The sequence below is a fragment of the Lates calcarifer genome, unplaced genomic scaffold (genome assembly GCF_001640805.2).
Source record: "Lates calcarifer isolate ASB-BC8 unplaced genomic scaffold, TLL_Latcal_v3 _unitig_1631_quiver_445, whole genome shotgun sequence".
Lineage (NCBI taxonomy): Eukaryota > Metazoa > Chordata > Actinopteri > Centropomidae > Lates > Lates calcarifer.
Window position 1 is genome coordinate 255,513 of NW_026115660.1, and position 12,106 is coordinate 267,618.

General features: G+C 41.0%; 2 protein-coding genes across 6 annotated transcripts in view; one reads left to right on the top strand and one right to left on the bottom strand.

The window, feature by feature from the left end:
- dynlrb1 (dynein, light chain, roadblock-type 1) overlaps window positions 1–10,932 on the top strand; it is a 231,357-nt gene extending 220,425 nt beyond the window's left edge. For 3 of the 4 annotated variants that reach the window (XM_051067377.1, XM_051067376.1, XM_051067378.1), the window contains exons 2-5: window positions 8,715–8,779; window positions 9,083–9,158; window positions 9,299–9,466; window positions 10,277–10,932. In XM_051067377.1, the coding sequence (XP_050923334.1) occupies window positions 8,777–8,779; window positions 9,083–9,158; window positions 9,299–9,466; window positions 10,277–10,320 (291 nt within the window). In that variant the 5' untranslated portion in view covers window positions 8,715–8,776 and the 3' untranslated portion in view covers window positions 10,321–10,932. Of the gene's footprint in view, window positions 1–8,633; window positions 8,780–9,082; window positions 9,159–9,298; window positions 9,467–10,276 lie in introns of those variants that run through there. The other variant, XM_018686365.2, reaches the window with a different exon arrangement.
- On the bottom strand, window positions 163–8,560 carry ssuh2.1 (ssu-2 homolog, tandem duplicate 1). 2 transcript variants are annotated; one of them, XM_018686361.2, is made up of 13 exons: window positions 8,461–8,556; window positions 7,493–7,554; window positions 4,873–4,968; window positions 4,689–4,773; window positions 4,474–4,603; window positions 4,272–4,332; window positions 3,971–4,095; window positions 3,764–3,826; window positions 3,237–3,316; window positions 2,942–3,034; window positions 2,733–2,838; window positions 2,389–2,496; window positions 163–2,204 (listed from the first exon to the last, which is right to left on the bottom strand). In XM_018686361.2, the coding sequence occupies exons 2-13, from the start codon at window positions 7,515–7,517 to the stop codon at window positions 2,070–2,072; spliced, it is 1,107 nt and encodes a 368-aa protein (XP_018541877.1). In that variant the 5' UTR covers window positions 7,518–7,554; window positions 8,461–8,556; the 3' UTR covers window positions 163–2,069. The 2 variants fall into 2 exon arrangements, with proteins under 2 accessions (XP_018541877.1, XP_050923331.1); XM_051067374.1 differs by having other exon boundaries at window positions 2,159–2,255; window positions 8,461–8,560.
- Window positions 10,933–12,106: the final 1,174 nt, after the last annotated feature.

A 12,106-nucleotide genomic window follows, 5' to 3' on the forward strand; every position in this document is an offset into this window, starting at 1 on the left:
GGGATTAGTTTGTTACCAGAGGGGCTGTCAGGCCTCCTCTATGATGTGGTCCAGGCTGATCCTGCTCGTAAACTGCTCAAAGACACCTTCACCTTCAGAATCAGTGCCACAGCTTTCGAAATGCTGAAGGACTGAAGAAAGAACTGTTCCCAGTAGAGAGACTGGATATCACGAGAGAACTTTATTAACTTTATCTGTGACATATATACTGAGTACATTCGACAGGTTTTATCATGTTTTCATGAAACAACAACAGACTTTAAACCATTTAATGAGGCGTCAGACAGAGATAGCTGGGTTATATGTCACATCACAACAGAAGGAAATAAGCTTGCTGACAGTGGTTTTCATATTTTTCCTGAAAACATGAAAATTCAAACTGGTAAAAAATAAATAAAAAAAACCTTCAACAATCACTGAGACACTGTCAGACAGAAAAAAAGCTGAAAACTGTGTCTTGGTGAAAGATGAATGGATCTTTGCTGCATGTGTAAACTGAGAGAGCAGATTTTCAGTAACCTGAGCTGAAAGTATAAAAACATCTGATAAAAACACAGCAAGAAAGAAATCCCCACTGACAGAAAGGTTTTAATATGAAATCATTTATCATAAACAGGCTGTAAAATGCTGCTGAACAAACTGGATCAGTCGTTCCTGAGACAGAAAGCTGCTCATCAGCAGTAAACTGTGATAATGGCTCTTTTCTAAAGTTAGTTTCCTGCTCTGAAGAACATCGTCTTTAACATCAGCACAATGTTAAAACTTTGTTTAGTCATTAAAGCATCACTTTGACATTTGAAGGCAGCAGGGTGCAAACATTTACCTAAGGCCTCTAAAACAGCTTCTACATTATACTGTATTTTTAGCAACTGGAGGTAAACATTACCATATCCAAATAAAGTGTGATAATCTGTGTTTAAAACCAAAAAGAAACAGAAGAGAAATAATAACTATTAGGACAATTTATCCCAAAACATGAACGAGGGTAGAAAAAATAATATTCTGACTTTCACTGTCTGTAGGTTGAAGGGATTTAACTAAATATAATATAAAATATGTTTTTTATGTTTAGGAAAGCTGGAAACAGTGAGGTTAACGTCATGTAGCTGTAAAAAGACACAACATAAGAAACACTGAGCATTAGACAATTAATGGCTTCTGACATTTAAAGATTATCTGTTATCACTTGACATAATATTCAGGTTGTATTTGTTAATATACACTGGACGGTTTTAAACTGATGATTTACTGGATCAGATGTAAAAGCACTGAACTCCAAAAAATAAGCACCAGCTACAAAGCACACCATGGTCAGTCTGAGCTGACAGCAGAGAGGTAGTAGATGTTAGTACACACTGTTCATTTACTGGATTATATGGAGCCTGACAGACAGAAAGAAAAGGTCTTTGATGCACTGCAACAGAAAATGAATTCATACTGTAACATGAATAAACTGTGTGATATGATTCACTGTCTATAGGTAATATAAAGTAATTGATGATCTGGTTAACTGCACCTGTGATAAGTGAAGGCACTTTCTAACAATGATGCAGCAAAGTTTTAAATCCAACATCACCATCAATCAGCCCTGCTCACTGATTTCCATTTACAACCAGAGATAGCTGCCTCAACAGAGAAAAATCTCTGGGAGCTGGCAAATTCAGTTGGTTAGCACCAAGGCTAATGCTATCAGTAGAGAACAAACTGATGTTTTATAACTTAGTAAATCAAAGGTATGAATTATTAATCTGTGCACGTGAATAATCAAATATTTGGCCTTTGACTCCTGCAGGCTCATAGGATTATACTAGTACATATACATATACTATACTACTCAGTCACTAACATTAACCACAGGTCTTCACACCATCTTGGTTATCAGTTGTAAAAAGTAGATTCCTCACATATTGTAATGTCTTTCTTGCATGTTGAGCACAGAGCAGCACAACATCCAACTATAAACACATTCAGACCATTACTACAATGAAACAGGAGGCACATTCAGGCATGTTGGAGGAAGCTGATGGCCGTTACAGCTCTTCAACATCTATCGAAACCTCTTTATGTACTTATAAGAGAGTACATGCAGAGGGATATTTGGAGGCAAACACTTTGTTCTCCATCCCATACACATAGAAGTTGTATTCTTTTCCTTTGTAATAGTAATGAGCGTGAGTCAGTGGCACCATCTCGATGGTCTGACGCTACAGAGAGAAATCAAACCAGATCAGAGTCACTCAGTCGTTCAGTTTTTACTAAAGGAGAGAAACAAAGTGAACATTCAACAAACTGCTCATTCACTGTAATTCAATGCACTTCTCCTCCACAGAGGAGTTACACTGACATCTGTGTCCTGAGCATAGAACTACACCAGGCTGCTTTTCATACCTGCTGCAGGATGCGGCTGTTGGAACTGAAGCGATTGATGTGTTCGTTTATCATCTTTGTGGAAACGTCACAGATCTCCTGATCGGGGAAACCCTGGATGGGATACACCTGGACCACAGAGAGGGGAAAACACACTCTGCAATCAACCAGACTACGAGAAGCTGCAGATTCAGGTGACGGTTCTCTGTGGACTCTGAGGTCCTGAGAGCACAGCTGGTTCTGAAGACAGGGGTCAGTGTGGACTGAATGGGTGGATGCTTCAGGAACAGTCATGTATCACTGATGTCTCACTCCTGATGTGAATTACTGTTTAATGTGAAGAAGAACAAGAGTTTTGTTTTTACCAGAACATTCTCATCGATGAAGAAAGGATCTCCTGTCACCTTCTCAAACTTCTTGTCAGGGAAGTCAGGCTGACGATCAGGGATGAAATCTTCCACATTGTTCTTCCTAAACACATGAAACATAAACAGGCCAAAAAAATCACACACAGTAAGAAGAAGACGTTTGGGCTGATTTTGAGAGGGAATGAGTGTGTGTCTCTGCGACGCACCATGTAACTGTGAGCAGGATGTAATGCAGCAGGTTTTTGCTGCCGTGACAAACGCTGCAGGTTTTGTAGCCGTGGCCTTGACAGTGGAGACACCTGAAAGAGCAAGAGAGAGAGAGATAAACACCTGTTCTCACACTGATGTCACAGTAAAAGATAAGTGGAAACAAGAGACTCATAAAAATACAGCAAGAATCACACATCGAAGCCTCCATACATCACACACACAGATCCCTGGATGAAAAAGAGAAAACAGAGAGAATTTGAAAAAACTAAAGAACAAACGTTAGACTCCCACCTCTTGTGACCTCGGCCATGACAGGATGTGCAATGTTTGTTCCTGTTACGACCAGAACCATGGCAGAATGTACAACGTTTCTGCAAAATAAGACGAGGTTTGAGTTTCATCCCAACATGATTAGTGTGTTATTGTTGAATAAAGCTACAGTAAGTGCTGCCAAAGACAAAAATCAAATCATCTCTACACCTTGTACACAGTAAAATGACCTGAGCAGCAGCGCCCTCTGCAGCATGAGTGCTAATTAATTCTGCTGGGCTGTGTGGTCCCACTCACTGAGCTGAGACATGGCTTTTTAACTGATCTACACTTCAGCATTACTCTGGAACTTTCTGGGCCTGATCCCAGCAGTTTAAACTGAAACATACAAGAAAAAGAAAAACTAACTAGACTTCTACAAATGAGAAATTCATGGGTCAGTCATGAACTTTGCAGCCTTACTGGATTGAACTGAATCCTGAACTTTACCACTGTGTCTTCCTTCTACTTTTGCTGCCTTGATAAAACATTAAATAAATGTATCTCACTCGGCCTCGGCCTGAGCAGTGGGTGCACCGAGTTCTTCCACAGCCGTTGCATTTGTGACACATCTGAAACACACACACACACACACACACACACACACACACACACACAGGCACATGTGGGCACAAAGAACACAAAACACAGGTAGCAACAACAGTAAATCAAGAAAACGGAGAAAGTTTGATGGTAAAAAAAACAACGAGCTGTACCTTCACGAAGGATGAGTGCGGCACACGGATCTTCTCCACCATGTCGGTGTATCTCTGAGGCACAGTCACTGGGATGTCCCATGGTGGAGGACTCATACCGTACTGAGGACCATCCACCATTTGTCCTGTTTGAAGAAAATATCATTAATGAAGAGCGGTGCTTTTAACTGGGGTCAGTGATGATGAATCCAACTGTCTTCCTGTGTGGATAAGTCCAATCCAAACCTGCCGGGCACATTTGATTTTCTGGTAAAATGAACGGACCAGTTTCCTTTTTATCCACATTTTTAAAAAACTCTACCATTGTAGGGTTCAAAATTCCAGGCGCTGGTTCTTGTCTCAGTGTAGGTCTCCAGTCGATACTGCAGAGGGAAGACAATCACATTATCTTTGTTTTTGATGGCCTCTGAAAAAGCTGAGGTGGATTCTGGGAAGGCGTTCTTTACTTCAGTGCATGAAACAGTGGTTTGAATGTGTTGTTGGTGCAGGAGAAATGCTCCTACCCTGTAGACAGTGATGGGTTTCAGATCTTTGAAGGTGAGGTTCCTGGCAGGTTTGGAGCTGTACGTCCATTTTGATTCCACAAACTTGAGCAAGGCATCTCTGGCGACGTCCTCCGATACTGTGGGAACCCTGGACGACCAAGCACACAAAAATCTTGAGAGACTTTCAGGTAAACTCATCATCAAAGTATTTTATGAATGAAGTGAGTTAGTACGTGATGTCGGGCACCAGGGTGTTCCTGTTGAGTTCAGGCTGGGGGTTGTAGGCAGGAGGAGGTGGGTACAGCGGGTTGTCCTCCACTGGACATACACATAAACACAAACACAAGAACAAAGGAGATGAAGGGTGGGAAACGTTACAGAAACAACAAAGAGAACAGAAGAGAACCAAAGACTCACCTCCTCCTTTGTGGCCCTGGTATCCATGGATGTCATCCAGCCAGCCAGGAGGGGGCGCCGATGGTCCCTCCTCCGGTATGTTCGGATCAAACGCATCTGAAAAGATGAGGTAAAGGAGAAGTCGTGTCTGTGTCTCACTGAAATCAAACACACCTCAAGATTACAGATGAAGTACTGATGTTTCTCTGTGCTGCAGCTTTTTAATAAACATGTTCTATTCTTCACTTTCCTTTCCATCCTTCTGTATTCATGTGCATCTCGGCTTGTTCCTCAGACATATCCAAATGGAACTGGACCTTCCACTCAACCTGCTGGAGGCCCAGCAAGACACACTTCAGGAAAACTTCATCTCACTGATGCAACACTGCATTCTTCACCGACATGACAATAAAGCCCTCTGTCTGCAGGGCTGTGGGAGGGGTGTGTACGGTGTAGTAACCCCCCCCCCATCCACACATGGTTAAAGGACAAACTGGAATAACTATACTGCACATACACATTGTGAGTCGTTTCTCAATCTTAGTTTGTGTGTGTGTCGTCTGAATGGAATCATGTGACTTATGTACATAACGCAGACTTAAAAAGGTCCCTGCTGCTTTGGCTTCAATGTTTGTCTTTACTTTGGAATCCTGCTGCAAAACAGGTAAACCGAAACAATGCCCTGTTATCGTTAGAAAGCCATTTAACATTTACACGTTCACACATCCATGCTGAGATTCAGTTTCACAACTTTCCACACACATTTGAAAATACTATTGCCTCTGTACTGAAGCTTTGATTCCCCCAGCTGCACCCAGGCAGCAAAATCCATCTCACAGAACACCAAAGCATCTGATGTTTTTACACAACAGTGTAATACAACATAAAAACACACAATGATATCTTGACTGAGACACTTCCGGGGCACCGTGTTGTTATTTAACATGTGCGTCATGATTTTGCTCGACACAAATACTTTCTTAGCAACCCAACAACAGCTACTCCTCTGGGTGTTTTTCATGAACCTGTGTTTTCTTGGAGCCCCCGCCGCCCGGCAGATAAAAATATACCAGAGTCAGTCTTATGTCAAGCTGTACACAATACCTCTGGCTGAGGGATAAAAATATCAGCGAGAAGGTGTTTCCCCAAAAAGATCTAGGCTGAGATGGAAGGAGTGTGAGAACAGCACTAGGAAAGGAAGCAGGGAGGGAGATAGAGACTCATTAAGAGAGAAAAATATAAAAAGAGAGGGAGGGAGGTGGTGAGAGGGAATGTGAGAACAAAGCCAGCCTGATTACTGAGGCTGTGACTGGACAATGCATCTAAAATACTCCTGCAGGATTCCTGAGCCCACTTAAATTTAACTGTACAAGTGTGAGGAGACACGCAGGCCTACACTCACCGGCCATTTTATTAGGTACACCTGTTCAACTGTTCATTCACTCAACTATCCAGTCAGCCAATCACATGGCAGCAACTCACTGCATTTAGGCATGTAGACACGGTGAAGGCGACCTGTTCAAACCGAGCATCAGAACCAGGAAGAAAGGTGATTTAAGTGACTTTAAATGTGGCATCCAGACTGAGAGGAAGAGCAGAGGACCACAGCAGGTGATTCTCCTGTCAGCTAAGAGCAGGAAACTGAGGCGACAGTTTCAGAACAGAAGATTAGAAAAGCGTTGTCTGGTCTGAGTCTGGATTTCTGCTGCAACATTCAGAAGGCAGGGTCAGATTGGTGTAAACAACATGAGAGCATGGATCCATCCTGCCCTTTATGACCACAGTGCACCATCTTCAGACCTGGTTTCTTGAACATGACGATGAGTTCACTGTCCTCAAACGCCTCCACAGTCACCAGATCTCAGTCCAGTACAGCACCTTTGGAATGCGCATCCAACAAATCTGCCGCAGCTGTTTGATGCAGTCATGTTGATATGAACCAGAATCTCTGAGGAATGTTTCCAGCTCCTCGTTGAATCTATGCCACAAAGAACTGGGGCAGTTCTGAAGGAGAGAAGGAGCCCAACCCAGCACTCGCAAGGTGTCCCTAATAAAGTGGTCAGTGAGAATGAGTCGTAGAAAAACGTGCAGGTCAAACACGTCAAACACACACCTGCAGCTTAACACCTGTACCCACTGTCCAAAGACCACAGCCCAGGGAGGACAGAGGACAGGGTCTCTGTGGATAAACAGTCCACCACACCAGACCACACTGGACCAGGTCCACATCAAAACCCACTTCACTTAGACTGGTCTCATCTGAACCAGATTATCACTAAGAGCCTAAGAGCTGCAAAGATTAGTCGATTAATCGACTGAAACAAAATGAGTCTGCAACTTTTTGATAATCGAATAATCGTCACTGTCTGAGGAAAAATGCAAAACATCTGATGCTTAATGGAGAAAAAATTAGTCGAGATTCTTCTTTGATGAAAACCGTTTGGTGTAACAGTTCTAGATCAGTGGAAACCAGGAAGGACGAGGTATATTTCCCTCGGTCCCGTGTTAAAATCCAGCTCAACTCCAGTACACACAACAGGAGACCTTAAACTTTCTGCCTCGGTGTGAACACAGAAACCAGCAGCAGATAACCTCCGGGATTTTAACGAAAGTGATGCCTGCTTAAAAAAGACAAACTCACCAGGATCTTCGTCTTTCTCGTCCATTTCTCTGCTGCTTCAATCGTTTCGAGCCGATGAAGCTCTGCAATGTAAAGATATCAAATAACCCACGATAAAGAAAAATAAATGAGGATCTATTTCCGGGCACGATTTTTAAAAATAAAAGCCTAAATGTAGTTTTAATAGTTTTTCCACATTGGTGAAAAGTAACTAAGCACATTTACTCAAACACTGCGTTTAAGAACTATTTGGAGGTGCTTGTATTATACATGACATTATTAGATTGTTAATACTGATGCATTAATGGTTCAGCAGCATTTTCCCTGCTGAAGCTGAAGGTGGAGCCAGTTTGAACCTACTTTCTATAGTTAGCTAGTTCGGTGATGGAGGCCCAGACTACAGGCTTGAAACAGAGGCATAAAATAGCACAAAATGGAAATACTCGAGTGAAGTGCAAGTTGCTCAAAATTGTACCCAGGTACAATATTTAAGTTTTACTTTGAAGGCAAATCTTAACACTTCCTGTCCCGGCTTGTCTGTTTACGTCTGACTTGACAGCGTCTGGCCGCGCCCACTTGTTTACATTAATGCAACTGACAAAAATTAAAACAATTTATAAAATAAAATGTTAAAATGGGACAGACTGTTTATTGTGAGTAGATGTCTTAGAACATTAAAATCAACAGACCAACAGGTTTCTTTTGCTGCAGCTTTAAAACATTTCTCTCCTTGAATAATAAGTTTTATCATGAGGAATCTATTGACCTGAAACATCTCGGCACAGTTATATAACTAACACTTCAGGCGCGTTTTTAAATAAACAAGTCATCAGTGATTAATGACATTTCTTAGTTTGCTGTCTGTCTGTCCTCAAGTCATCAGTTACTAGAAACTAAGACATTAAAATTTAATAGAAAAAAAAATAAGATGGATGTTATCTGAAGCAAATATATACAAACACATACTTTCATTCATTACTTTCACTCACATTTATCCACACACTGAAAGTTAGCTCAGCAGATAATCAGGTTTTTTTAGGCTTTACTTCATTTGCCAATAATATTTTTTTAAAAGTAGTATGATAGTATGTATGATGTATGATGATAGTATGACTGCCCTCCATCTGAGACGAACGACATTTATCTCCCACGTTTTGCCCAGGACCATGAATGCAGCAGCGAGGCGCCTGACCCGGAAGTTGACATCAGTTGTCTTCTCCAAGCAACAACACTGGACTGTTAGCTGTTAGCTGTTAGCGGCGCCCGGAGACCAGTTTCTGACAGATTTCTACTCTCATACTCAGAATGGTAGGAGGGAGGAAACGACTGCCTGATGAGGATTTAATAAAAATGCGCATATTTCCGTCCTGACTGTTGTCTTATGTGTCGTTTTATAAGAGTGATTTAGGAAATTGCTAACCGGGGTTAGCTTGATTGTGCTAGCCGGGCGTTGTCAGGTTCGCTGTGTGCAGATGTGTGTGGTTAGTTTTGTTAATCCACAGTTTTGACAGCAGCTGCTCTGCTGCTGTGTGTGCTCGTATTGTTTTGTGAGTACAGGTGGGATTTCAGCTGCTGAATGAAACGATGCTAACTCATGTTTCCGTCTCTCAGGCTGAAGTAGAAGAAACTCTGAAGAGGATCCAGAGTCAGAAAGGAGTGCAGGGAATCATCATCGTCAACTCAGAGGGCAAGACTGATTTCTATGAACTCCCTGCACTTATTTTATAAAAGCTTATTAAACACATTGTTTTGTTAAGATGAATCTGTTTACATGGAAAGTCTTTGCTTAGAGGTAAATGAACCCATTTACCTGAACCCTCCCCTCAGGTATCCCCATCAAGACGACTCTGGACAACTCCAGCACGGTGCAGTACGCAGGACTGATCCACCAGCTGGTGATGAAGGCCAGGAGCACCGTCCGAGACATCGACCCCCAGAACGACCTCACCTTCCTCCGGGTTCGCTCCAAGAAGAACGAGATCATGATCGCTCCAGGTGAGAGGAAAAAAATAACGCATCCAAATCAACAGCCACTTCAGACAACATTTACATTACATTCATTCGGCAGACTGATTGATTCAACTACCAATTATTATTGATAAATTGTTTTGCCTTTAAAATGTCAGATAGTAGGAAAAGTGCATGTTTTAATTTCTGAGATATGATTGATTATCAAAGTAGTTGCCGACTGTTTTTCTGTCGATTCACTTATCGATTAATCAACTAATAATTTTAGGTCTAATATGTAAAACAGCACTTGTAAGCAACACTTTGCATCTGTTTGTGTACGACTTCAGTGAGCAGTGGAGTCTTTGCATAAAGCTGCAGCGTGGGTTTGCTTCACTGCCCACCAAGTAACAAAGAGACTTTAAAAAATATTCAGGGCTGTCAGTGTGAGAAAAATGTATCCAAGCAAATCCAGATCAGAAAAATCACATCAGTCTAAAGAAAAAACACAGTCAGGAGGAGTATTTCCTGTCCAGTAAAGCTGATTCCACAACACGAGCTTTTACAGTTGATTGCAGTCGGACAAACTCACTGATTAAAGTCTCTCTCTGCCGCCCCCCCATCCCTGAAAACACCACGTCCAGTTTACAGCCTCTGCATTGCAGTTTACCACAATCTGGAAACAGGCAGGAGTCAGATTTTTATGACACACCTCATAATGAAGCTTCTCTCAACAGTTTCAGATTGTCTCTGATGAGATATTTCCTGTTTTAAATAATAGTTTTGCTAATGTTTTAATTTAATGAATCTTTTTTATTTTACTCTCTGCTTTTAACGGTTTTGTTTTTCTCTTCACAGATAAGGATTATTTCTTGATCGTCATTCAGAACCCCTCAGACTGAAACAGAAGGAACTGCTGCCCGACTCCTTACTCTCTCTGTCTCTTTCATTTCTAAAACAGCCAAACATTTTTTGTCTTGCTAAATCAAAAGAACCTGTTTACCAGAAGCTCTCTGCTGTAGAATAGAAGTAAAGGCAGGATTTGAAGGTGGATGAAACTGAATCTTGGCTCAGTACAAACATGTGTTAGCCACATGAGATTCAGTCACCCTGCAGGCAAATTTCTTCTCCCATATTTTTTAGCATTCCAGTCCAGTCTCTTCTCCGTGCTTAATATCTGTTATGTCACTGTGTTGTATTTTAGCATGTGGCGATGAGTGCACACCTGCTAAAATACCTATGGCAGAATTTGGAAAATTAAAGCTGGACCAGTGCATATATATGTATGTGCACAGTATACAGGAGAGAGAAAGACCACAACACATCTGTAGGATGTTTTTTTTTTTTCAGTTTGGTCTTGGGATTGTTATTTATTGTTTTGTTGGCAGAAGATGTTGAAGTGCAGTATTTCAGTGGTGAGCAGTAAACTACACTACAGACACTTCTCTGCTCTTGCCGTGTCAAGTTCCTCTTGGTTATTTGTAACAAATAAGAAATTAAAAAAGTCCAAATGATCTTGTGTTTCTTTTTGTCATGGACTTTGTGTACATTATACCAATAACAGTTTTCAGCAGAGGTTAAGAAGCCTTTGACTTGACTAGTTTGATTCAAAAATGTTTCTTCACTGAATAGTGATCTAACAGTTTTTTAACCTTTCTCTACTGTGAGAAAACCCTGTCATTTGTTTTGAAATTAAAATATCAGTTAGTGTAGCTTTAGAGAGTGACTTAACACCAACCAATTCTTCTAACTGAGGTTTGAGTGTGCTGTACTCAGAGTACTGAGTACCTCTACATCAGAGTTTCAACCACTGGAGGTCAGCAAAATATCTGGTAATAAATTACTACAAGAGCCAGTCTTATTTTAAACAGCTTTTCTTTTCACGTCCTTGTATCCTTTACACAATATTTTGTCTTAATTTCACAGTAATTATTTAGTGAGGTGTTGATGGACCAAACAGCACCAACAGGTGGCATGAGAGGAGGTGTCTCAGACAGAACAAGAGTGACAGCTATTACCTAAAAATAATAAATCCTTGAAAAGATGTGTTGTTAAACACATGCTCCTCTCCAATGCAGAAATTCAAAACAGCAAAGACAATTTGTTGAACCTACGAGTCGTTTCTCCAGCAGGTCACAACATAAATCTAAGGAGTGGGAAAATTCTGCTTCAAAAAGTGGCATTCATCAAATGCCTTTAGTGGGACTGCTAATGTAATGATTAGAAAAGTAACGAGTTATTATATTTGTCTTAGTAAAAAGAACAATATTTCCATCTGAAATGTGAAAGAAGTGTGAAGTTACATGAACTGTGAATAATTAACTAAAGTGCAAATACTTAATACTTCAGTATAAGACTTGAGTAAATGTATTTAGGTACTCTCCACCACTGGTGAAGAGATTTACAGAGAGCTCAGCTCAGTATGACAGCAGTGGACATGAACCTTGCATCATATCCTGTCCAGTGCAAAGTGACACAGTACTGAATGTCTTATATGAGACAGACAGATTATCAGAAAATGTGCCCCCACTCCTCTTATATAGGAAAAACAAAATACAAAAACACATACAAGTAAATACAAATGTTTTTAAGTGAACACTTTCAAAGAAGAAATGTTAACAAACGCCTCATACAGAGGCTCTGACCCTTGGCCTGGCCCCGGCAGACCCTCCATGATTGAACACCTTT

Bases quoted from the DNA above. Each gene is read 5' to 3' on its own strand.
- ssuh2.1 (XM_018686361.2), bottom strand. From the start codon at position 7,517: ATGGACGAGAAAGACGAAGATCCTG. The intron at 4,774-4,872 runs GTGAGTCTTTGG...GTGTATGTCCAG, and splicing joins CCAGGGCCACAAAGGAGGAG to TGGAGGACAACCCGCTGTAC. The intron at 4,333-4,473 runs GTAGGAGCATTT...TTCCCTCTGCAG, and splicing joins AACCCATCACTGTCTACAGG to TATCGACTGGAGACCTACAC.